The 26278-nt window shown below is 38.8% G+C and overlaps 1 protein-coding gene across 2 annotated transcripts in view; it reads left to right on the top strand.

The window, feature by feature from the left end:
* Positions 1–26278, top strand: part of LOC132117116 (transmembrane protein 132C-like) — a 148668-nt gene that overhangs the window by 78039 nt on the left and 44351 nt on the right. For both annotated transcript variants that reach the window (XM_059526192.1, XM_059526191.1), the window contains one exon: positions 3510–3653. In XM_059526192.1, coding sequence (XP_059382175.1) covers positions 3510–3653 — 144 coding nt within the window. The remainder of the gene's footprint in view (positions 1–3509; positions 3654–26278) is intronic.

Below are 26278 nucleotides of genomic sequence, written 5' to 3'. Positions count from 1 at the left end.
TTAGCGATAAACTCAATTCCATTATATTCTGCATTTGAATTCAGCATCCTGCCTTTGATTGGCTGAATGCAGGTACTGGATGTTTAGAGCAATGTGGGACCTGCACAAGGAAGAATGCATTGTGCCCTTTCTTCACCAGGTGTTCACCCAAATATGTTTTTTACTCACTCTTATGTTGTTTCAAACCTGTATGACCCTTTTTTCTTTCATGAAACAAAAAAAGAAGATATTTGAAAAATATACTGACCAGTCTCTTTAACATAATAAATGATAACTGGGGTTGCTTCAAAATGACAACCCTTACGAAAAAGAAGTTTATTCAAGTGTGCTATTAGTATACTTTTTTAAAACTAAAAATTTAATTTAAGTATATTTGAGTTATACTTACAAAAATTCTAAATATATTTGAGCTATACTCCTAGAATCTGTGTTTTCATTATTACACGGTAGAGGGTGTTAGTACATATCTCCTGTACAGAATTTCAAAAAAAAAAAAAAAAACACAAGTGAAGAAGAAAAAAGAAACACCAGATACTAACAAATGTAACACAATCATCTGACATGAAACAGCCTTAAAACTGTAACATTATGGAAAAAAATGACAGATGAAGAGGTAATAATTACAGTCAAGCTTTGGGGTGTTGATTGACTCCATCTTCATTTTGGTTATCATTCTGAATCCAATTCATAGACTTTTTTTCAGCTTTTTGTTCAAAATGTTTTTTCTTTATTTTTTATGAAACACAAAATGTTTAAAAAAGAATGCATGAAGCTAGAATAAAATGTTTTTGTTTACAAGCAGATACCCTGTTCTTCCTTTGGATGTTTTGTATGTTCACATATTCATGTAACAAAATATATACACATTAAAACCTAAATATGGACATAGTAGTATACTTAAAGTATGATGTAAAGTTCACTTAAAGAAAACGTATGAGTATACTTGCAGTATAAAACTACTAGACTAGTAGATTACTGAGACTATACTTCAAAGTGTACAAAGTATTTAATTAGTAACCTATCAGTGTACCTGTAAGTTCACTTTTAGTATAATTGCAGTACAAACTACAAACATGGGAGTACACTACTAGTTTACCTCTAAGTATAACAGTATACTTTTATATACTAGAATTTGGGCCAATTTAGTCCCAAGGAGTATTGAAACAGTACACTTACAAGTATACTACTAGAACACTGATATTTGTATACTTGCTACATAAATTATACTTAAAAATATACTTGAACTTTACCTAAAGGATAAGTTCACCCAATAATTAAAATTATGTCATTAATAACTCACCCTCATGTCGTTCCAAAACCGTGGGACCTCAGTTTATCTTCGGAACACAGTATATTATTTTATATATTTTAGATTTAGTCAGAGAGCTCTCAGTCCCTCCATTGAAACTGTGTGTACGGTATACTGTCCATGTCCAGAAAGGTAAGAAAAACATCATCAAAGTAGTCCATGTGACATCAGAGGGTCAGTTCGAATTTTTTGAAGCATCGAAAATACATTTTGGTCCAAAAGTAGCAAAAACTACGACTTTATTCAGCATTGTCTTCTCTTCTGTGTCTGTTGTGAGAGAGTTCAAAACTTCAAAACAAACCAATATCCCGGAGTAATTCATGTACTCAAACAGTACACTGACTGAACTGCTGTGAAGAGAGAACTGAAGATGAACACCCAGCCGAGCCAGATAACGAACAAAAGATTGACTCGTTCTCGAGTCAAGAACCGGTTGCATCGGTTTTCAGATCAGGGACAGTTCGATTAAATAAACCGGTTGAAGAAAACGGTTCACCGGTTCTTTTGCGCTCGACCTAATGTCTTCATTTGCGATGATTGCCCTTGATTCAAGCCTTCGGTTTACCCGCGCTCATAACACTAGCACAGAATCAGTTCAGAATCAATCATCAAAAGAATCAGTTCGGTTCAGACGCTCTGTGTGTCGGTTTGCTTCACGCTGAATCACACATGCGCAGTATCATCAGCTCCTCGGTTCTCGAATCGGACGCGTCTGACAAACGGTTCTTGACTCAAGAACGAGTCAATCTTTTGTTCGTTATCTGGCTCGGCTCGGTGTTCATCTTCAGTTCTCTCTTCACAGCAGTTCAGTCAGTGTACTGTTTGAGTAAATGAATTAATCCGGGATATTGGTTTGTTTTAACTCAGAGGGAGTGTCAGCCACATTAAAAAAGTTAACAGCTTAAGTCATTTGCTGTTTTGAATCGTTTTAAATGATTCAGTTCGATTTGGTGAACTGGTTCAAGAAGATCTGATTACATCGAATGATTCGTTCGTGAACCGGATATCACAAACTGCTTTGTTTTGAACTCTCTCACAACAGACACGGAAGAGAAGACAATGATGAATAAAGTCATAGTTTTTGCTATTTTTGGACCAAAATGTATTTTTGATGCTTCAAAAAATTATAACTGACCCTCTGATGTCACATGGACTACTTTGATGATGTTTTTCTTACCTTTCTGGACATGGACAGTATACCGTGCACACAGTTTCAATGGAGGGACTGAGAGCTCTCGGACTAAACCTAAAATATCTTAAACTGTGTTCTGAAGATAAACGGAGGTCTCACGGGTTTGGAACAACATGAGGGTGAGTTATTGATGACATAATTTTGATTATTGGGTGAACTAACCCTTTAAGGATACTTAGTAAAATAAACTAAGTATACTACTTTTTCATAAGGGAAACCAGCACCATGTAGGTGTGTGTATGTGTGTTTTTTCAGTAATTCGGTTGATTTGGTTCACAGTGATTCATTCATTCATTTTTCTGTGCTCCAAGTCACAAAGTGTTGTTTTAATATTATTATGTGAACATCACATTCAATTTTAATCTGCAGTCAAACAAAGCTATCAAATTACTTCAGAAGATTTTCAATATAGCTCCCAATTTGTATGGACTGTTTTGTATGGACTGTCATTATAATACTTGTGTATGATACTTTTGTGTCCTTTTAGAATTTTGAAATCTGCAGTCCCCATTCATTGAAATTGCAGGCGACAAGTAAATTACTCAAAAGTTCACCTTTTGTGTTCCATTAGAGTGAATATGTTTGTGTATGTGTGTTGTTGTGTTAGTTATTGTGTCAGTTTTAATCAATTTAATAGACTTAAAAAAATTATAAACAGTTCTTTTGTAACTTGCAGTTATGATTATACGTGAAGAAAGCATAACACAATGACCTCAAAATAATTCTTTAACTGATTTAGAGGTTATACAAGAACGTCTGTACCCTCAATTGTATTACATTAGCTATTGGTTAGTCTATCGTTGTCTGTTAATGCATGAGGTAAACAACTGCAATCTGTTCACGAACACAAAACACTTTTTGTTAATCTTTCATTTTCCATGAGGAGTGTCTTGGAAAATGCAAACGCAAACCTGTTTATTTTTTAAATAAAAGTATTATGATGATCTTTAATTTTTCTTTAATTAAAAATAAAACACTACATAATGCATGGTCACTTGTTTCCAACAGGGTCAAGTTGAAGGATGGTGTGGCATTTTTGGGAGCGAGGGCCAGTAACCCTGTGCAGTGGACAGTTAGTCAAGACGTCAGGAGCGAGGGACACAGAGTGGTCACTCTGCACTGTCGCAGGAAGGAAGCCAACTTCGGAAAAAGGTCAGTAACAATTCAATCTGTCTGTTCTATTAACGCTTTTATTAAACATGCCATGGAATGCATTGATATAATATTTTAAATTGTTCTCTAATATCTACATAGAAGGTATGTGTCTTAGCCAAGGGCAAAAAATCTCCAGAAACAGTTTGACATATTCAGTTACAACCCTAGGATTTGACCCTAGAATGAAATGGTCTGGTTTTACCTAATTTGGAAGGGTCATGAATAATAATGTTGAGCTCTGCTCTGACTGGCTGTTTCACAGTGCAGCTCATTTCAGAAGCTCACACAGCAGGAAGGTAACACAGGGAAATATATATTTCAATACTGTCTCTCATATTTATATAGTTGGGTAATTATACTGCATATAAAATGCGGGCATCAGGGAGCCGCTATTAATATGTGGGGCATTGAAACATGCTTTCGAATGCACGATCGCTTTTTACTTTCACTTTCAAGATTTGCGATCACACATTTTACAAGATCATATGCGTGTCAGTGGTGCTCAGGATCTGTAAATCATTTGCCATCATTCTCATTTATCTCTCCTTACTCTATTTATGTGGTAAGTGAAATCTTACGTACTGTAATAACAGAACATATGCGGTTATATGCAAATGTTGTGGGCGTAACTAATAGTGATCCCGACTGTAACATCACAGTCTGTTTTATGTTCTGATTCGACTGTTTTTCAGCGGTCTTTTGCATGCACAAGATTTACATAAGGAGGAAACACACAGTATGCCATTTCTATATACAGAACTGTTATTATTCAACTATGCCAAGGTAAATACAGTTTTCATTCTATGGCACCTTTAACAAAGGAGAATTCTGAATCTAGAGACTACTGGTATGAAAGGCGTTATCATCAGAAGGCTGCTGGTTACTTGAATGTCCCAAGAAGTTCAAAGTTTATGATCGAAGCTTAAGGCAAAATACACTGCAAACCAAAAAGTTTTTCCTCACTTGCTTGCAACGGAGTTCTCTTTGTAAAGTTTTGGCCAACAAACGCATGCACATATACAGTGACCTGCACCATACAGCCCTTTGGCCTTTAGCCCTCAAATATAAGCATCTCTGACTAATGACTATTCTTCTAAACTCTTCTGCTTGTTTCATATACAGGCCCTCTGGTACCGACAGCTTGTTTTTTTCAGAGTACTGCAGTACTTCAAATGGTTTCAAACATGCAACTTTTCCTGTAACAAGCTACCTTAACTTTATAGCTACTTTAATCTACTAGTAGCTTTGTAGTTACTTCTTGTTGCATGTCTTTTTTAGTTTTTTTTTTTTTTTTTTTTTTTTGTCATTTGTATTCATGTGATTAATCCGTTTAATCCCACCGGTCACTATAGTGACTGTAAAAAAGGTTTTCATTTATAAAGCTCTAAAAACCTTACTGACTGATGTGTTAGTGTACATCGTGCAAATATGGAAAAAATAAAGGGTCTCAATTAAATATGTGCAGTTTCACGTGATTAGTGCAAATTGTCACATGACCAGAGCAGTTTACTTCCTGTTTGCACCTTGAGAAGATGATGGCTACATCAAAATTCCAAAACTAAAGGCTAGTAAAGAGTCTTAACATAAATATATGACAAAGATGTTTGGTACACTTGATCTTTAGGGTGTCTAGTATAAATATATGCATTCACATATATTTCGTTTTGTTGAGTGTGGTCATAGAATGAGTAAACGTGTGACATTTGAGTAAACAATAGTGACCAGTGGGATAACAGTGAACTCAGATATACAATATAAATCTAATTGCAGTTGCTAGTGAAAATGACAATAAAATGTTTCAGTGACAAAATATTGCTCTAAATTAAAAATTATAATGTTACAAAAAATTTACAATAATGATGTTGTAATAGTCTAAGCAATAATATACATTTTTTTATATATTTTACAAAAAATACTAAACATTTAGAATTCTTTTTTTTAAATCTCAGTGTTCCTATCAATGTTGCACAAGTTTTTTATGCATAATAGGAACCCTAGAATGTGATCAAACAGTTTAAAATAGCTATCTAGATACCATTTTTATGACTACAGAAAATGTGTTATTTCAGTACACACATTATCGCACTGGTCACATAAAACACATTTTTTCACACACTTTTCCAAAATAATAAAAAATAAATAAAGGGTTACTAAGACACATCATTTGGATATTTTCATGTCCAGGAAAAATTTGGGATTAATTAATTTGAGCCATTTATTGGTACTGAAGTTCTGTTTGTACTACACCTTTGACTTTATGTAAATTAGGGTGTTTCATCAGTTTATTTAGTGTAAATGTATCTGCTTAAAGAGAAAGCTCAACCACAACTGAAAATTATGGTATCAATTACTCACCCTCATGTTGTTTCAGACCCATAGGATTTTTGTTCATCTTTGTGAGCAACGCATTGTGAGGAACAGATGAACATTGCTTAACACACACACACAGAGCACATCAAATATGGTAAACTGAAGCTCAAAAGTGCATCTTTGACACACAAAAACCGATGAAGTGTTTTTTTTTTTGTGTGCCTCAAGCAAGTACAATTCCGCTTCAGTTTACCATATTTGATGTACTGTATGCACACGTGTGGATCAGTGTTTATTGATGTTGGGAATAAAAGCCTAAATTAAATATGTTCACCATATAAAGTGATCACATCTCTTCAGAAGATTTTAATTAAACCCATCAATTCATATGGATTTGTTTTACTTTATGCAATTTTTAGTGTAATGGACTTTCAATGGAGGGACAGAAATGTCTCAGGTTTCTTTAATTATATGAATGGCTGTAAATGAAGAATTTTGGGTGAACTGACCCATTAGGTTTAGTCCCTTGCTGTTGATAGAAAATAGAGATGCAAAGCTAAATTAATATATAATGGAATAGTTTTATATATATAATCTTTTTCCAGTGCTAATATTGAACCTAGATCATATAGTTTATTTGGTTGTTTTAGCTTTTTCTGTTATGCAAAGTCTATGATTTATATTCATATTCTTGGTTCAGATTTTCAACCAGTTTTTTTCTCCTTTCGAAAATGGTGTTAGATTACATTTTCTGTCTGAAAATTATTATATTATACTCACTCTGCATTTCTGCACTCCGAGAGATTAGAAGGCATTGACTGACAGCTGTGCTCTCAGCCCTTATAGGTCCCTCACCTCTTTCAACACCTCTCTTTGGTTCCATTTGCATATGTAAATTAATCTCACAAACACGCCCCATTCCAACCCCTAATTAAAAAAAGAAACTCTGTTTTCTGTGCCCAAATGCGACAGGGATATAAAACATCCATGTTATTTAAGTCTGAATCATCTCGCTTTGGTTTTTTCCTATCAGACTGCAAATACATTACTTTCAGATGTGTCAGTTCATATAATGGCCACACAGTGTGGGGTGGCAAGCGGTATCGACAGAGCTCTGAGCTTTCATGCACTCATTTTCAGCCTAAAGAGAAAAATGATGAACATTAACAGAATTTTCTTTCCTCGCCTGTAGAGTTTTATATAAATCATATTCCAATAACGTACAGTTATTTGATTATGCTCGCTCATTGAAATTCCTATTCCACCTAATGTGTGGGTGTTTGAAGAAGATATTCTTGTTACTCTGACATGCTTTACCTAATTGTAGTTTTTGTCCCGGGCAACTGAAAAAATTGCATTTTGGGTTTACAGGGGCTTTTAAAGTTTTATGATTTGTGCACAAGGGAGCTGTAGTTTAAAACTGCTTCAAAAGCACTTACCAAAATCCATTTGACCGCTGGTAATCTGAAAATATATCCACCAAAATTGAAATATTTACTTCCCTGCAGAAAAACAGTCAAAATATTCCTTTAAACCGGCACCTTTACTTAAGAGTTTCTGGGTAAAGTTATTCTCCCTGGGTTACTGAGAATATGGGAGGTAAGGTGTCTTTCCCTGTGTTTCTCATCTGTTCTTTTACTTTAGAGGTCAGGAGATGATGGTGAGAATGGTGCTAGCTCCAGTCCACAGGGAGAAGATTGGAAATTAGTTATTATACATCCTCTTTGATCTCTCATGCTCTCCACTACATTACTAATGAGTCCTTACACATTGTACATTTTTCACACTGACAAAGGTTGATTTTATAATTTTTCTGCATAATGTGTGCCTGAATTAATGTCTCCTCTACAGAGTTAGAGTTTCTCTGTTCCTAAACGTAGTGAGCTGCCTTGTTGTCTATATCTACAAAGGCATACCTTTTAAGTCAGCTTTCTAAATAAAATGTAACCTTATACATGTATGTGACTAATTTAAAATGCTCTCCATAGCCCGGAACCCAGTAAAACACGGTCAATGTTTGCATTAAGCACACAAGAAACATAACTCTCAAATGACTACAATGTGTACATTAGCATTTTGCTAAGCTAATACTGTGAAAACTAATAGCACAGCTGCTTATTATACATTGGATACTATAATCCATTTTAGTAAAATTTTGATAATTCAAATATATTAAACAGCTCTTGAAATCATGTCAATACAGCACAGAACACTGTCATTTTATAAGGACTAAAAAATGTTGTCTTGGCAGCTCACTGCTATAATTTGGAAGAAAGTATGTAAATGTATTAATTTTAAATATACAGTATTAAAAGTGTTTTATATTTATTTGTTTAGCAGGTGCTTTTATTTGAAGTGATTTACAAATGAGAAACATCAATATTAGTTTTGGTTTGACTCCAAATAAGTTTTTCAGAACTGGAGTTTAAAATGACTTCACTGTTCTACAATTTAATTGGAATTTAAAGTTCTTGTTACGATTTAGTCCATTTGTAAGAATTTGCAGTCAGTTTCTGTGTAGGTGATAATTGAAGTAAACCAGTATTTTGGGCTGCTTAATTAAAGCACTACAGGACAAATGGTAGAATTAGCCATTTTGCATTTGAAGGCTTGCCGTGCCGGTGCATGACAAACTACCAAAGCTTCTGATGACTCAGTTGGGAGCAATTATACTGGAGCGTGTCTCAGATAAAGATGTGAAGTTGATAGTCGTCTGAAGCTGAAAATGATTAAGAAGAAAGCAGAAGAAAGAAATTATGTCAGTTTCTTCAGAGAATATTACAAGTCCTCAAGATGTCTCTGTCAGGCAAAGCAGCACTGCAGTGTTTGAATGTGTACATTGTCAAATCAAAGTAGAGAAGCTACAGATCTGAGCCGTTATGGCTGCACTTGCTGTCTTCTTGCTTTCTTTAACCTTCATGTTCTGCTGATGATTTGCATGCTTTTTATGATTGTGGTGCCGGAGACTCCAGCGTGTATCAGTTATTTTTAAAAGTCAACCTATAGATAAGATAGATATGAAACCCCTACTGAAATTATTAGAACAACAAACAAATAATAAAAAGCATAGGCTTAAATCAGTTTCCTGGTCTCTCTACCTGATTAGTATGATCTGATTTGATTTGCATTTTTAGAGGAATTTTGGTTAGGCTAGTTTAACACCAGTTTGACCAGGCTTAAACTATCTAGGTCCAATAAACCAGTTTGTTTAACCAGTTTATTATTTTTTTTTTCTACTTGCACATCTTCTGTCTCTCCACTCAGCTTGACTGAGGAGGATTTTTTTTTCATATTCCTCTCAAACAGTGTGTGAAATGAGAGGATCAGTTACTCCTGGAAGGAGCAGATGTGCTTCCAATGAATTCCTCATGCAGAATCCGCAGCCCTGCCCTATTCAGAAAGTAAAAAACTCTACTCACCCTACAAGAACGATACGGCAAAACTCAACCAAATGTCTTTATAAATGACCTTCTTTGCCAGTGAAGAATGTGTCAAATTTTGTAAGCCAGAGTACTTTGTTTCAGGTGCAGAAATTCAGTTCGCTGGATCATGTTTCCATGGGTAAAGAGGCTGTAATTGGGCCTTGAGTGCCGTGTCTGGCCGCGTTGCTTGCTGTTTTGTGCTGGTATTGATTTAGCAGTGGGAACGCCACTTATCGAGGTGCTTGAAGCGGCACAGCAAGCCGTCTAATCCTGGGGTTGGGACTCTGCTCAATGGGGCAGGCTATAATCCCCCATACCATCAGTGGCGCGGAGAGCCAGGGATGATTCCCAGCATAAAAACGAACACGATACTCTTTCATCAACTTATTTATTCTTTTCATTGGAGCACCACAGCGGGGATTAGATTGAGCCATCTTGTCTTTTGTTTTGAGTTTGTCCTTTCTTCTCTCAGCCTGCCTCTGCATCGATGAAGAGGTGGAGTCTCAGGTGAACAGACTGATGCTCCCTGCTCTCACTCTCTCTTTCTTTCCTTGTCGGATGCACTATACTCTCATCAAAGCATGGTTGACAGTCCAAGCCTGTTTTAATGTCTGTTCCTGCACAACTTTTAATGATTTCTCATTTGTTTTTTTTTATAAAGGCTGTGGAAGAAAGCTATACGTTAGCAGTCCCATTAATCTCAGCGACAGTTGCTCGGCTGCTGCTGAGATAAATATGAGATTATTCATATGCGCTAATGTTCAGAAGTTTGGGGACGGTAAGATTTTTTCATGTTCATGAAATGTTTCTCTCTTATTCTCACCAAAGCTACATTTATTTGATAATAAACAGTATACAGTAATATTCAGAATTATTACAGTTTACAACATCTCTATTTGAATATTTAATTTCTGTGATGGCAAAGCTTTCTTATTATTATCAGCTGTGCTGCTTAATATTTTTGTGGAAACTGTAATGCAATTTCTTTCCGGAATCTTTGATGAATAGAAAGCTCAGGAGAACAGCATTTATTTGAAACGGAAATATTTTGCAATATTACAAATATGATATCTGTACTGTCACTTTTGAACAATTTAAGACATCCTTGATGCATAAAATAATCTAAAAAATATGTTTGAAGGTGCGTGTCATCAATATATTAACCGTATATCCATATATTAATTTGTAAGTCATCATCTTTCCATGGCAACACATTAAAACACAGATAATGAACAATTTAAGCATAAAAAATTTCATGTTAAATGTTTATTATTTTAAATTAGTATTTAAAATATGTAATATTTGGATTAATTTAACACTTTCTTTTGCAATTCACATGGAAGCCATGTGGATTGCAAAAGCTGATTCCAAATCATCAGTACTTATTCTGCTGGATCTATCTGCTGTTTTTGACAGATCCTCTCATCACTGGGCATCACAGGGATTCCACTTCGCTGGTTTGAATCCTATATCACTGGTAGGTCTTTCAGGGTGGCGTGAGGAGGGGAGGTATCCAAAGCACATCATCTGGTCACTGGGGTTCCTCGGGGATCAGTTCTTGGACTCCTCCTCTTCTCCATATATACTACATCATTGGGTCCCATCATAAAGGCACGTGGCTTCTCCTACCATCACTATGCTGATGACACAGTTCTATCTCTCATTTCAACCAGATGAACCACCAGTAGCTGCACAGATCTCAGGCTGCCTGGCGGACATCTCAGCATGGATGAAAGAACATCACCTACAGCTCAACCTGGCAAAGACTGAACTTCTTGTCTTCCCTGCCACTCCAACTCTACAGCATGATTTCACCATCCAGCTAGGTTCTTTTACAATTACCCCATCAACTTCGGTCAAATCTTTTTGGTGTAATCTTTGATGACCAGCTGACCTTCAAAGGCCACATTGCAAAGACTGCTCGATCTTGCAGGATTGCATTGCACAACATCAGAAAGAACAAGGCCTTTCTTGTCCAGTCCCTTGTCATTTCTAGGCTGGACTACTGCAATGCTCTTCTGGCTGGACTTCCATCAAGCACAATCAAACCTCTACAAATGATTTAGAATGTAGTGGTATGACTGGTCTTCAATGAACTCAAAAGAGCCCATGTGAACTTCTCCTTGTTTTTGTTATGTTGTTGTTGTTGTTCTTCTCCTCCTTTTTCTTCTTTAGGTTTATACAACTACTTTTCCCTCCATGCTGCAGCCAAATGGAATTGATTGCCTGTGCACTTCACTCATAGGGAAGATGTTCAACACCTTAAAAACATCAGACATAGTTTGGCTTGAATGCAAACTACACCCTTTCCCCGAGGTGTTGGATTTAAATTCGAAACATGCTTGTCAGCATCCATCTGTCAAGACGCCTGCCTCTGTTTAGATAAGAAATCTCGAACTCACTGAATTCGTGATGAGGGACAGTGAAAGAAAATGTATGCAGGAACAAACACGCACCCATCAGCCATTCAAAAGGCAAGGGTATTTTAATGAAAGAATCAGGCTTCTTCATACAAAGCCAATCACACTAAACCGTTTCTGAATAAATATAAGGCTGTGCTGTGATTTCGCAAAGCAGCTCCTCTGCCTCTTCTCTGGCTGATTTCATTAAAGCGGTATGTCTGGACCACTTAATGGGGCCGCTGATCCAGAGTTGACCCTGATGTGACCTCGCCTCACCCTCTGTCTTTCTACCTCATTAATGTGCCAAGGACACAAGTGAAGTTCCTCTCTCCTCATGCGTGCACACACACAGTCTCTTATGTTGCTGGCTCTTTGACAGAAGCATCACCCCACAGGTCAGTGGACTATTGAGCTCTGTTAGTATCTGCTTGTAACAAACTCTTCTCATTGCGTTGTCAGAAACCGAATCAGTCACATAAAGGGCAACAAGGACAAGTATAAATTGTTTCTGATATAGCTGCGTTTTGGTCGGAAACTAATCTGTGCTTTAGAATTAATCTTTTAGGCCAGCATATCGTTCTTGTGCACATACTTTTGAAGTCAAGTAGGTTTATTACACCTGCAGAAAGCTATTTGAGCAAAACTATTTGGAGGATTTAGTCAGAAGACTGTTTAGTTTAGATGTAATGTTACTGAGGTACTCGGTGGACTGAATCAAATGATTTGAGACACCGAAATGAATAAGAATCTCCACTACTATGGTCTGATACCCATACAATGTCATGCTCGTCTTTGATACAGTATAAAAAATGTTTAGTGCATTTTTTGTTAGTTTACAGCATGTCTCTGTGCAGTTTGACATCCCTGGTGACACAGACATGTGTTTTTCTGGATTCTTGACAGTTTTAGTCTTCAGGGAAACTTCTAGCGCTTAGAGACAGCTCTTAACATTTCTCAGTACAGATTTTATCTGTGTTACCTAATATATGAGGCATTTTAAAGAGGTCATATCATGTTGAATCACATTTTTATTGATTTATGAGTTAAATAGGTCATGGAGCTACTATGAAAACAGTAGTAGTTTTCGGAACTTAAAATTCCCTTTTCCAGCTGCACCATTTCAATATATTATATTATATTATATTATATTATATTATATTATATTATATTATATTATATTATATTATATTATATTATATTATATTATATTATATTATATTATATTATATTATATTATATTATATTATATTATATTATATTATATTATAAATAAAATTAATATAATCATATATTTTAAAATGTAATTTATTCTTATGATGAAAAGCTAAATATAGCAACTATTACTCCAGTCTTCAATGTCACATAATCTTGAAGAAATCAATCAACATGTTGATTTGTGCTCAAAAATTATTCTTAGCCATGGCATATTGGTAAACACACATACTCCAGATAAGTTTCTTCTTTATTTTCCAAATTGCCAGTGTGTGTTTTTGTTTTACTCTAAAATAAAAGTTATTTATTAGAAGAAGGATCATCACCGTTGACATTGAATTGACTGCATCCCGAAGTCCCCCAAACGTGTCTGAAGTTGAATGCCCTTTAAGAACAGACGGGTCCTATTTCTCTCTCCCAATGGGGCCTCTGTGTGTATCGGTGTTTATGAGAGAATACAGAGACCGAGGCACTTCTACAGTAGTTGGTGTTAGTGATATGAAGTGCTGCAGGATGGTTCGGATTAAATTGCCACCCTGGATTTGTACACTAGGTCTTATCACATGAGGCCAGCCCGGCCTCACTGACAACCCTCTTTACTGTCTCCAGGCTCTCGGCTGGCAGAGCAGCAACCAGCCCCGGTGTTTCTTTGCCCGATAAAGCTAGAGAGGGGCAGGCAATCTGGAGTGAGAGAGCTGGTTTAGAAACATGGATGGGAAGGAGATTTGAGATGTGGCCAACATCCCTGCGGAGAGAGGGAGAGGATAACGGCAGAGAAATCTGCCGTTATCCCCTGTATCGATTAAGGTTTGTGGGGGCTGGGTCGAGGAGCCAATATAAATCATACTAAGCGATTTAGACCGTTCCATTATGTTAAGGGGTGGGAGGGCTATTTCTGTTTTTCATTAATGATGACAGATCCTGTAAATACATTCCCCTCATTTTTAATTTATTCCAAAGCCGCGTGCCCGGCAACCGTTACGGCTCGTTTATGATTACATAAATGCTCAAGGCCATGCAAGGCATTTAAGATTCATACACCACTCACACATATTAAATAACGCGTGATCGATGCTTTAAATCCATCCAATGATTGCGTGCATGTTGCCGTGCTTTCACAAATCCCCTTTTTTAGTGAGGATGAGTGCTTGTCATCTCAGCATTAGTGTGTGTAGGTATGGATATAAATAAAGCAAGGATGGTTGCAGTAGGCAAGGGCAGAAGCCAGATTACAGAGAATTAATATGTAAATACATATTGGTAATTAGTTTGTGTGCATGTAAGAATGTTCAGAAGAGCTGTCTTTGCCAATGACGTGTGTTGAACTTCTGAAATGTCTAGGCAGTGTTCCCCTCTTTGGTTCTTCCAATTTGGTGTTTACATACTTTAACTTTGACAAACTCTGTGAAAGGCATATTAAATGGAATTTACCTCACACTTGGGACTATGAACAAGCAGCAAATACTACAATATTTATATTAGAAGTTCTATATACCTGCAATCTATTAAAACCTGGTTACGTCAAAATATTCTATCTATAAATCTATCTATAGTTTTATCGTCCTATCATCGTTCTATTGTTCTATTGTTGTCTGTCTGACATTCTGTCTGTCATTCTACCTATTGTGCTATCTACTGTTTTATATCTGTAATATTTTTGTAATGAATAAACCTTCCTAATCATCGGGAAGAAGGAGGCGGGAACCGACGGACAATCCAATGAAACTTTAATAATCAAAATAAACACAAAACAGCGCATCAGCCCCTCATGGACGACTGACGCGCACAAATAAAAAGCAAACACAAAATAAAGTCCAGGCTTGGTCCTCTCTCGTCCTTCACTGTTGTCGCTCCAGTTTTATATCCTTCCATCTCCTGCATGGGACCTCACTCCTGTTCCCACGTCTCTCGGCCCCGCCCCACTCGTCACATACCCCCATCGCCCCTCGCAGGCCGGGGGGTACCCACGAGACTGCACTCTACTAATAATCAAAATAAACACAGCGGGTGTCGCTGTTGGACAGTGTTTTCTCTACTTCCTGTTTGCCTTCTGTAGCAAATCGTAGCTCCGTGTAGCTGTTTTTATTTTATTTTTTCTCTAGAATCTTTATCTTACTATCACTCTCTGTTTTTTAAAGTGGTAAAATAGAACTTAATTCACACCATATTTCTGATATTATCGATCAATCTTATCAGATTAACTTTGATCGTTCACTTTTATTTTATTTCCGTGAGTGCAGTACACCTGCAAAGCGTTAGCACTCGTTAGCTTGTCATTAGCGTCTTCATTCGAACCTATCGCTGTATTCTTTTCTCCTCTCGCTCCAGTTTTTCACAAGTTCATCAAACAACCGCAGTAAGAAGTTTCATCAAGCACGGTGAGTAATGGCTTCTCCTATCATTGTTTCTTGCACCTCTTGCCACATGTACAGTTTATCTATCTCTGTCGCTGATGAGGGATTCACATGTGATAAATGCAGGGAAATAGTTAGGCTGACAGAGAAGATTTCAGAATTAGAGACACGCATCCAAACTTTAATTGAGGACAGTAAGAATGTTAGGGCTCTAGATATGGCTTTGGATGCGTCTAGCTCAGGGATTCCTGTACATTGTTCGGTTCCGGAAACCGAGCCCTTGCAGCAGGGCAACTGGGTGACGGTGAGGCAGCGTAGTCGTGGGTCAAAACACCGCTCTTCTGTTCCGATCAAAACATTAAACAGGTTCTCCCCACTCAGTGATGCACCCACTGAGAGACCTGATGAAAGTGCTCTAGTTATTGGTGATTCTATTGTACGGAACGTGAATATAGAGACACCAGCCACCATAGTCAAATGTTTACCGGGAGCCAGAGCGCCTGACATCTTGGCAAATTTAAAAGTGCTGGCTAATGCTAAACGTAAATACAGTAAGATTGTTATTCATGCCGGTGCTAATGATGTTCGACTTCGCCAGTCGGAGATCACTAAAAATAACATTAAAGAGGTGTGTGAACTTGCAAGCACGATGTCAGACACTGTAATATGCTCTGGTCCTCTCCCTGCTTACCGTGGTGATGAGATGCATAGCAGATTGTCATCACTCAATGGCTGGATGTCTAAGTGGTGCCCACAGAATAACATAGGTTTCATAGACAATTGGACAAGCTTTTGGGGCAGACCTGACCTGCTTAAAAGAGATGGTCTTCACCCCTCCTGGGGTGGCGCCACTCTTCTCTCTAGAAATTTGGCAAATAGTCTTCGTGTTTATACTTGACTAACTGGGGCCCAGGTCAGGAAGCAGACAGACTGGCTAAACCGACCGTCTGCTAGCTGCCTCCCGTCACAGAGGTCAGTTAATTCTCAGCACATAGAGACTCTTTCACCTAGATATCACACTATAGAGACTGTGTCTGTTCCCCGAACTAGAAAAAACAAAAAACGTCCAAACCAAGCTAAGATTAACAATTTAATTGAGGTTCAACAAATAAAAAACAGAAGCAATATGGATAAACAAATGATGAAGCTTGGCTTATTGAATATCAGATCCCTTTCTACGAAAACACTTTTTGTAAATAATATGATCACTGATCATAATATAGATGTACTCTGTTTGACAGAAACCTGGCTAAAACCTGATGATTACATTATTTTAAATGAGTCCACCCCCCAAGATTACTGTTATAAACATGAGCCGCGTCTAAAAGGCAAAGGTGGAGGTGTTGCTTCAATTTATAACAACGTTTTCAGGATCTCTCAGAGAGCAGGCTTCAAGTATAACTCGTTTGAAGTAATGGTGCTTCATATAACATTATCCAGAGAAACAAATGTTAATGATAAATCCTCTGTTACGTTTGTACTGGCTACTGTATACAGGCCACCAGGGCACCATACAGACTTTAATAAAGAGTTTGGTGATTTTACATCCGAGTTAGTTCTGGCTGCAGATAAAGTCTTAATAGTTGGTGATTTTAATATCCATGTTGATAATGAAAACGATGCATTGGGATCAGCATTTTTAGACATTCTGAACTCTATTGGTGTGAGACAACACGTTTCAGGACCTACTCATTGTCGAAATCATACTCTAGATTTAATACTGTCACATGGAATTGATGTTGATGGTGTTGAAATTATTCAGCCAAGTGATGATATCTCAGATCATTATTTAGTTCTGTGCAAACTTCATATAGCCAAAATTGTAAATCCTACTTCTTGTTACAAGTATGGAAGAACCATCACTTCTACCACAAAAGACTGCTTTTTAAGTTATCTTCCTGATGTATCCAAATTCCTTAGCATATCCAAAACCTCAGAACTTGATGATGTAACAGAAACTATGGACTCTCTCTTTTCTAGCACTTTAAATACAGTTGCTCCTTTACGCTTAAGGAAGGTTAAGGAAAACAGTTTGACACCATGGTATAATGAGCATACTCGCACCCTAAAGAGAGCAGCCCGAAAAATGGAGCGCAGCTGTAGGAAAACAAAGCTAGAGGTATTTCGTATTGCTTGGCGGGAAAGTAACAGCCTACAGAAAAGCATTAAAAACTGCTAGATCCGATTACTTTTCTTCTCTTTTAGAAGAAAACAAACATAACCCCAGGTATTTATTCAATACAGTGGCTAAATTAACGAAAAATAAAGCCTCAACAAGTGTTGACATTTCCCAAAATCACAGCAGTAATGACTTTATGAACTACTTTACTTCTAAAATCGATACTATTAGAGATAAAATTGCAACCATTCAGCTGTCAGATACAGTATCATATCACACAGTGCACTATAGACCCCCTGAGGAACAGTTCCACTCATTCTCTACTATAGGAGAGGAAGAATTGTATAAACTTGTTAAATCATCTAAACCAACAACATGTATGTTAGACCCTATACCATCTAAGCTCCTAATAGAGGTGCTTCCAGAAGTCATAGATCCTCTTCTGACTATTATTAATTCCTCATTGTCATTAGGATATGTCCCCAAAACCTTCAAACTGGCTGTTATTAAGCCTCTCATCAAAAAACCACAGCTTGACCCCAAAGAACTAGTTAATTATAGACCAATCTCGAATCTCCCTTTTCTGTCCAAGATACTAGAAAAGGTGGTATCCTCACAATTATATTCCTTCTTAGAGAAAAATGGTATATGTGAGGATTTCCAGTCAGGATTTAGACCGTATCATAGTACTGAGACTGCTCTCCTTAGAGTTACAAATGATCTGCTCTTATCATCTGATCGTGGGTGTATCTCTCTATTAGTTTTATTGGATCTTAGTGCTGCGTTTGACACAATTGACCACAAAATTCTTTTGCATAGACTTGAACACTTTGTTGGCATCAGTGGAAGTGCATTAGCATGGTTTAAATCGTACTTATATGACCGCCATCAGTTCGTAGCAGTGAATGAAGATGTATCCTATCGATCACAAGTGCAGTATGGAGTACCTCAAGGCTCAGTACTAGGGTCGCTACTCTTCACACTCTATATGTTACCCTTGGGAGATATCATCAGGAAACATGGTGTTAGCTTTCACTGTTATGCTGATGATACTCAACTCTATATTTCTTCGCAGCCCGGTGAAACACACCAATTTGAAAAACTAATGGATTGCTTAGTCGATATAAAAAACTGGATGACAAGTAATTTCTTACTGCTAAATTCTGAAAAAACAGAGGTGTTAATTATAGGACCTAAAAACTCCGCTTGTAATAACCTAGAACACTGTCTAAGACTTGATGGTTGCTCTGTCAATTCTTCGTCATCAGTTAGGAACCTAGGTGTGCTATTTGATCGCAATCTTTCCTTAGAAAGCCACGTTTCTAGCATTTGTAAAACAGCATTTTTCCATCTCAAAAATATATCTAAATTACGGCCTATGCTCTCAATGTCAAATGCAGAAATGTTAATCCATGCTTTTATGACCGCAAGGTTAGATTATTGTAATGCTTTATTGGGTGGTTGTTCTGCACGCTTAGTAAACAAACTACAGCTAGTCCAAAATGCAGCAGCAAGAGTTCTTACTAGAACCAGGAAGTATGACCATATTAGCCCGGTCCTGTCAACACTGCACTGGCTCCCTATCAAGCATCGTATAGATTTTAAAATATTGCTTATTACCTATAAAGCCCTGAATGGTTTAGCACCTCAGTATTTGAATGAGCTCCTTTTACATTATAATCCTCTACGTCCGCTACGTTCTCAAAACTCAGGCAATTTGATAATACCTAGAATATCAAAATCAACTGCGGGCGGCAGATCCTTTTCCTATTTGGCGCCTAAACTCTGGAATAACCTACCTAACATTGTTCGGGAGGCAGACACACTCTTGCAGTTTAAATCTAGATTAAAGACCCATCTCTTTAACCTGGCATACACATAACATACTAATATGCTTTTATTATCCAAATCCGTTAAGGATTTTTAGGCTGCATTAATTAGGTAAACCGGAACCGGAAACACTTCCCATAACACCCTATGTACTTGCTACATCATTAGAAGAATGGCATCTACGCTAATATTTGTCTGTTTCTCTTTTGTTCCGAGGTCACCGTGGCCACCAGATCCAGTCTGTGTCCAGATCAGAGGGTCACTGCAGTCACCCGGATCCAGTATGTATCCAGACCAGATGCTGGATCAGCACCTAGAAAGGACCTCTACATCCCTGAAAGACAGCGGAGACCAGGACAACTAGATCCCCAGATACAGATCCCCTGTAAAGACCTTGTCTCAAAGGAGCACCAGGACAAGACCACAGGAAACAGATGATTCTTCTGCACAATCTGACTTTGCTGCAGCCTGGAATTGAACTACTGGTTTCGTCTGGTCAGAGGAGAACTGGCCCCCCAACTGAGCCTGGTTTCTCCCAAGGTTTTTTTTCTCCATTCTGTCACCGATGGAGTTTCGGTTCCTTGCCGCTGTCGCCTCTGGCTTGCTTAGTTGGGGACACTTCATCTACAGCGATATCGTTGACTTGATTGCAAATAAATGCACAGACACTATTTAATTGAACAGAAATGACATAACTGAATTCAATAATGAACTGCATTTAACTATCATTTTTTCATTATTGACACTGTTTTCCTAATGAATGTTGTTCAGTTGCTTTGACGCAATGTATTTTGTTTAAAGCGCTATATAAATAAAGGTGACTTTGACTTTGACAAAACAGCGCATCAGCCCCTCACGGATGACTGACGCGCACAAATAAAAAGCAAACACAAAGTAAAGTCCAGGCCTGGTCCTCTCTCGTCCTTCACTGTCGTCGCTCCAGTTTTATATCCTTCCATCTCCTGCGTGGGACTCGAGACCGGTGGGTCGAACAGGTGTCATTCATCTCCAATCACTCCACCGGCCTCGCTCCTGTTCCCACGTCTCTCGGCCCCGCCCAACTCGTCACAATTTTGTTTATAAAATATTTATCTAAACTGTCACACGTTTTTTAACAAGGTTTTGTTAAGCCAACATGAATAATTTGTCTTGACAAACTTTGCTTTTCTAATTAGTATACTTTTTTACTTAATATGTATGTGTGTGTGTGTGTGTATACAGGTGCATCTCAAAAAAATGTTATATCATGAAAAAGTACTTTTTTTGTAACTTATTTCAAAAAGTGAAACTTTCATATATTCTAGATTCGTTACATGTAAAGTAAAACATTTAAAGTTTTGTTTGTTTGTTTTAATTTTGATGATTAGAGCTTACAGCTCATTACAGTCAAAAATCCAGTATCTCAAAATATTAGAATATTTATATTTGAGTTTTATTAAATGACCATCCTTACAGTAGAAATTCCGGGTATAACTTGTTCTTTGAAACCACAATAATGGGGAAGACTGCTGACTTGGCAATGGTCCAGAAGATGATCATTGACACCCTCCACAAAGAGGGTAAGTCACAGAAGGTCATTACTGAAAGAGGTGGCTGTTCACAGGGCACAAGTAACAGAACAGCGATGACCACAAGCCTGAGAATACTGTCAAACAAAGCCATTTCAAACACTTGGGAGAACTTCACAAAGAGTGGACTGAAGCTGGAGTCAGTGCATTAAGAATCACCACTCTTAGACGTCTTCAGAAAAAGGTCTACCAAGCAACTTCTGAAACAGAAACAACGTCAGGAGCATCTTACCTGGGCTAAGGAGAAAAAGAACTGGACTGTTGCTCAGTGGTCCAAAGTCCTTTTTTCAGATAAAATTACATTTTGCATTTTAATTGGAAATCAAGGCCTGGAGTCTGGTGGAAGACTGGAGAGTTACAGAATCCAAGCTGCTTGAAGTCTAGTGTGAAGTTTCTGAAGTCACAGTGATGATTTGGGCTGCTGTGATGTCTGCTGGTGTTGGTCCATTGTTTTTTTTATCAAGTCCAATGTCAATGCAGCCATCTACAGAAGATTTCAGAGCATTTTATGCGTCCATCTGCTGACAAGCTTTATGGAGATGCTGATTTCATTTTCCAGCAGCACCTGCCCACAGTGCCAAAACCACTTCCAAAAGGTTTGCTGACCATGATATTACTGTGCTTGACTGGCCAGCCAACTCACCTAAACTGAACCCAATATGGAATCTATGGAATATTTTCAAGAGAAAGATGAGAGAAACAGTCGATTCAACAAAACAGTCGAGCAGAAGGCCAGTTTTAAAGAAACCTTTGCTTCAGTTGTGCCTCAGAAGTGCCACAGGCTGATCGCTTCCATGCAACACTGCCCTACAAAGGCAAAAGACCTTAACTCGCTAGAGTGTGAAACTGAGAAAAACGACTTAAAAGTTTTTTTACTTATACTTTTTTTTACTTTTACTTGGAAATTTAACAATTATATGTTTTAGTAATTAAAATTATCTACATTAAAATATTTCGAGCTCAAACTTGATTTTTACTCCTATTTTGAAGTTAATGTTCTTTGCCTTTGCATTGTCTGCAAAACATGAGAAGTCACACCAAGGCAAAAGTCAGTAACTTCCACATCACCAATTTTGGTTGATGATCACAATTTACAAAATCATTATAGTAACAACTGTATAACATCTAGTGATAAATCTAGTCTCATATAGGCTATTGCTTATAGTAATGTGACTGTATTAAAGTTTTTTTTGTTAGTTTTTTTTATCGTAACATGAGTGGATACTGTGGATACCAATTTATTTGCTATGCTCAGTAATGTAGAAGAATGCTAGACATAGCATAATTGCTTTTATATTGGTTTGTATGAAATAGCCTTACCTAAAAGAATGACTTGTGGAGTTATGTGAATACCAGCAAATGGGAATAATGCTCAGAATGATTGTGGATTAAACATCTCCTGTTTAACTTTTTGAAATAAGTTACAAAACTTTTTTTAAAATACACCTGTGTGTGTGTGTGTCTAATATATATATATATATATATATATATATATATATATATTCTCAATTAAATAGAAATTCTCAGTTATTTTCAATTAACATAGTTGTTAACTATGTAATTAGTCTGAATTAGTTCACTATTCATTCCATATTATAGAGCCTCTTGTTTAATGCAGATTTATAGATTGATTTACAATACAGGCATCAGCCAATCACAGCCATGCCTCTTCTCATGTGACTTTTCTGCTGCATGTTTTCACTGTCCACGTCACACACATATGGAGAGTGATTTTTTTTTTTTTTTTTTTTTGTGGGGTGGGGGTTGGGGGGTTGCTCAGATTATGGCTGCTTTCCAATCAAACATGTCTTCTTAGTATATTGCTCTGACAGTTAAATTTTTTTACTGACGTTTCCTTCAGCTGGTCATTAAAATTCCTTCATCTGCAGGATGAAGAAGTTGTGACTTGGCCGAATTGCACTTTGGGCTGTTTGATTTAAGCCTAATTTACTGCCCTGTGGCCTTGTGCCATAAACCCTGTCATTGATTGAATGTCAGTGCTGGTGGATTTGTGTAAATGAGAGCGGGACTCTTCCCTTAAAACAGGGAGGACACGAAGCCTCAAAGGCAAAGTCGTGGGTATGTGCGTTTATGCAAATATCTCCATGCATGTAATATTCTGATTTAAGTGTGGATTGAAAAAGATGTTGTATGCTATTATAATAATGATGTTTGCATTGAAATATGGGAAAGTTTTTTGATGCTCTGTTCTGCGCAGCTCTTAAAATAAACATGGCCTTGTGTGCTCCTCATCGCCAGCCTGAGCTCATTTCCTGTAATAAAACATGCACACTGTAATATATTAAAATGTCTTTCTCTCTATGCTGGGGGTGCTGTTGCTCACCCTGGATCCTCTGTTGACTGTCTATGTCCTCTCTAGGGAGGAAAAAGGAACACACCTTCCAGCCCCATAAGCACGGGTGTTGTGTTCCATAACAATGCCTCTGGCCACTATTAGCATACCCAGAGAACAATTCATCAATTTGGGTTAAATTGTACAAGCCGTGCTGCTTCTACGTTCACATTCCTAATGAGCTTATGAATACAGTGTTGCAGTGCGACTGTGCTGCAGAAATCTTTATATGTAAAAAGACACATCCTAAAATTACATTTGACTTTGCATGAACACATTAATCAGAGAATAGAAAATAATCCTGCTCTGAATGTGAGAGGTTGTGCATGGGTCTGCTCGGTGCAGTGGGTCAGAATGCACCATTTTCTTCCCCAACAGCTGATGATTCCACGAAGGTCACACCTCATGAGACAAAGTGATGGTGGAAGTGTTTCGTATTGCATTTGGAATCTTCCCACTGTTTGGGAAGTGTTCAGAATGCAAGACAAACTGGCTTGTAGGGAAATTTTATTTATTTATTTATTTATTTAAATTTTTTCCAAAATAAAAAATGTAAAAGATAATGAAGCAATTTAATTAGCATATTCTATGTAATGTAACAATCATAGCCAATCAGCAGATATTGTTGGGCTTACATTTTAACGCATTAGCATAGTGCATTTACTTTTTTGTGTGATTAATGCAATTAGACATGCATCTTGACCTTTACGTAAAATCTATAATGAAATATTTTCCATTTGAGTAATTCAAGCATGAAGTACCACTTTCTGACAGGCTACATGCCAACCATATTTACCTAGAGCAGGCAGTGTAGAATGAGTAAGGAAGGTATTCAAACAGGACACGTTCTTGCATTCAAAAACAGCTGGACTTAGTGCAATTGAACGCAACAGAATGCAAGAGTCTCGTGTTTAATATGTTTTAGCTTGACACAGCATCTTCAAAAATGTGGCGCTCATTCCGTGAGACACTGAAACGCAGCAAGACGTGACAGAACAGCCAAAGACATTTTTTCTGATGCATAGACACCATTGAAATAATACAGGCAGAATGTGAGAACGTGTCCTGTTTGAACAACTATATATTCAGTGTATTGCATAAACAATATTTATAATAAATTTAGTTCTCTTACGAGAGCTCTCTCGTACTGCGTCTTAGCTAAGACGCTACGGGAAAAGTCTCTTTTCACGAAATACTGAAGCAAAAAATTATCCTTAATTTTGTATTTTTGTAAAGCGCATTTGCAGCAGTACACAGCCATAGGCGAGACGGCTCGTTCGCTCATTGGCTTGTTCTGCGGCAACTGCACAGCCTATCGAGCGCGGGCTGATGCAACATCAGACCAATAAGGGCGCTTCGCGCCCTTCTTGCCACTTCCCGCCGAAACGGGTGTGGCCCAACCTATAAAAGGAGCTCGAAAAGGCTGACTCACCTGATTTTTCATCTCTTCAGCGAAGCTCACGCATCGCTGGATCACGGAGGAAGCAAGCGCCGTCTGAGAAAGCACATCAGCAGGACGAGCCATTCTGAAGCTGCTGGCATCGCCGCCTTCCATTGCCGTTCCTGCTGCGCTATCCGGCGCCTATATCCTTTCAATCCTGTTATATACAAGCTGTTCTTTATGTGTGTGTGTGTGTTCGCCCTGCGACACACACTCGTAAAAGAGCTCGCGTCTTTTTTAAGATGCCTTCCTGCGGCTCGTCAGAACCCCACTCAGCGAGGGAGACCGGTACGTCATCTGTGTCTCCTGCCTGGATGAAGATCATGCAGCGCTCGCTCGCTGACGGCGGATGCCCCCACTGCGAGCTGTTGCCATGGTGACTCTGAGGACTCACCTGGCCTTTTTCTCTGAGCCTGCATTCTCCGCTGCGCTGAGGCGCCGTAAAAGCATCGCTTCCAGCGGATTCTGGAACCGTCTTCAGCTCAACCGAGCTCGCCGGTTCGCCCTGCTTCACCGGCCCCCCCTGCATCGCTTCCCGGTGGGCAGCGCCCGCTGTTTGCCGGCGCGTCGTCCGAGGAAGTCGATCTCAGGGCCGCGTCGGGGGAAGAGGACACGCGCTCTCTGCTAGCTTCGGGCAGTGAGGGCTGGGCGAGCTCCGAGGATCTCGCGCCTTCTGCTCAGAAGCCCAGCAGACGAGCTGACATCGAGAAGGAGCCGGGGCGAAGGCTCGTGTTGGCCGCGATGAGTCTCGGCCGCGAGTGGTTTGCACCAGCGCCCCCCCCCCCCCCCCCTCTCGTTCCCGGCTGGATGGTATTTCCCTTTCGGATGAGCGTACTTCTCAAAGCCTGCCTCATTTCTTCCTGAGCTTCACGAAGAGGTGGCGAAGGCTTGGAACGCTCCATATTCAGCACGAACTCGTTCGTCTGTCTCACTAGCATTCTCCACACTGATGATGCTAAAAACAGGAACTACCACTCACTTCCGCCGGTGGAACAGGCGATAGCGACGCACCTTTGTCCGCCCTCTGCTGGACGGCGGCAAAAGCGGTGTTGCCATCTAAAGCCTCCTGTGTGACGCTGCGTCGGCACTGCTAACGATGGCTGCTTCATCGAAGCGCAGGTGTACGAGTTCCGCTGTGGCCGAGCTCTCACCCAAGCGCACCGCTGTTTCAGTTCCAGGAATTGTGACTGTCTCAGCGTTTTCTGCAATGCGCAAGCCTGCACAGTTGCCCGCTTGCCTGCACACAAAAGCCGTTATCACAACAGCTTCAGCAACGCAGCTCGAGACCCCCGTTCTCGCTCTACTGGCCGTCGCCCCGCGCCGCGGGGACCGCGGCAGAGGATTACGGTGAGGCCGGGAGCCCCGAAGCCATCCTGGGAAAGCCATCTACGCATGCTGCATGACGCTGCGTCGGCACTACACACGATGGCTGCTTCATCGAAGCGCCGGTGTACGAGATCCGCTGCGGCCGGGCTCTCACCTAAGCGCGCCGCTGTTTCAGTTTCCAGAGATTGTGACTGTTTCAGCGTTGTTTGCAATGCGCAAGCCTGTACGGTTGCCCGCTTGCCTGCACACGAAAACCGTTATCACGGCTACCCAGATATTTCCCGA

The sequence above is a fragment of the Carassius carassius genome, chromosome 36 (genome assembly GCF_963082965.1).
Source record: "Carassius carassius chromosome 36, fCarCar2.1, whole genome shotgun sequence".
NCBI classification, from domain to species: domain Eukaryota; kingdom Metazoa; phylum Chordata; class Actinopteri; order Cypriniformes; family Cyprinidae; genus Carassius; species Carassius carassius.
The sequence above is the reverse complement of the archived record's forward strand: the minus strand, read 5'-3'. Positions and strand labels throughout refer to the sequence as shown.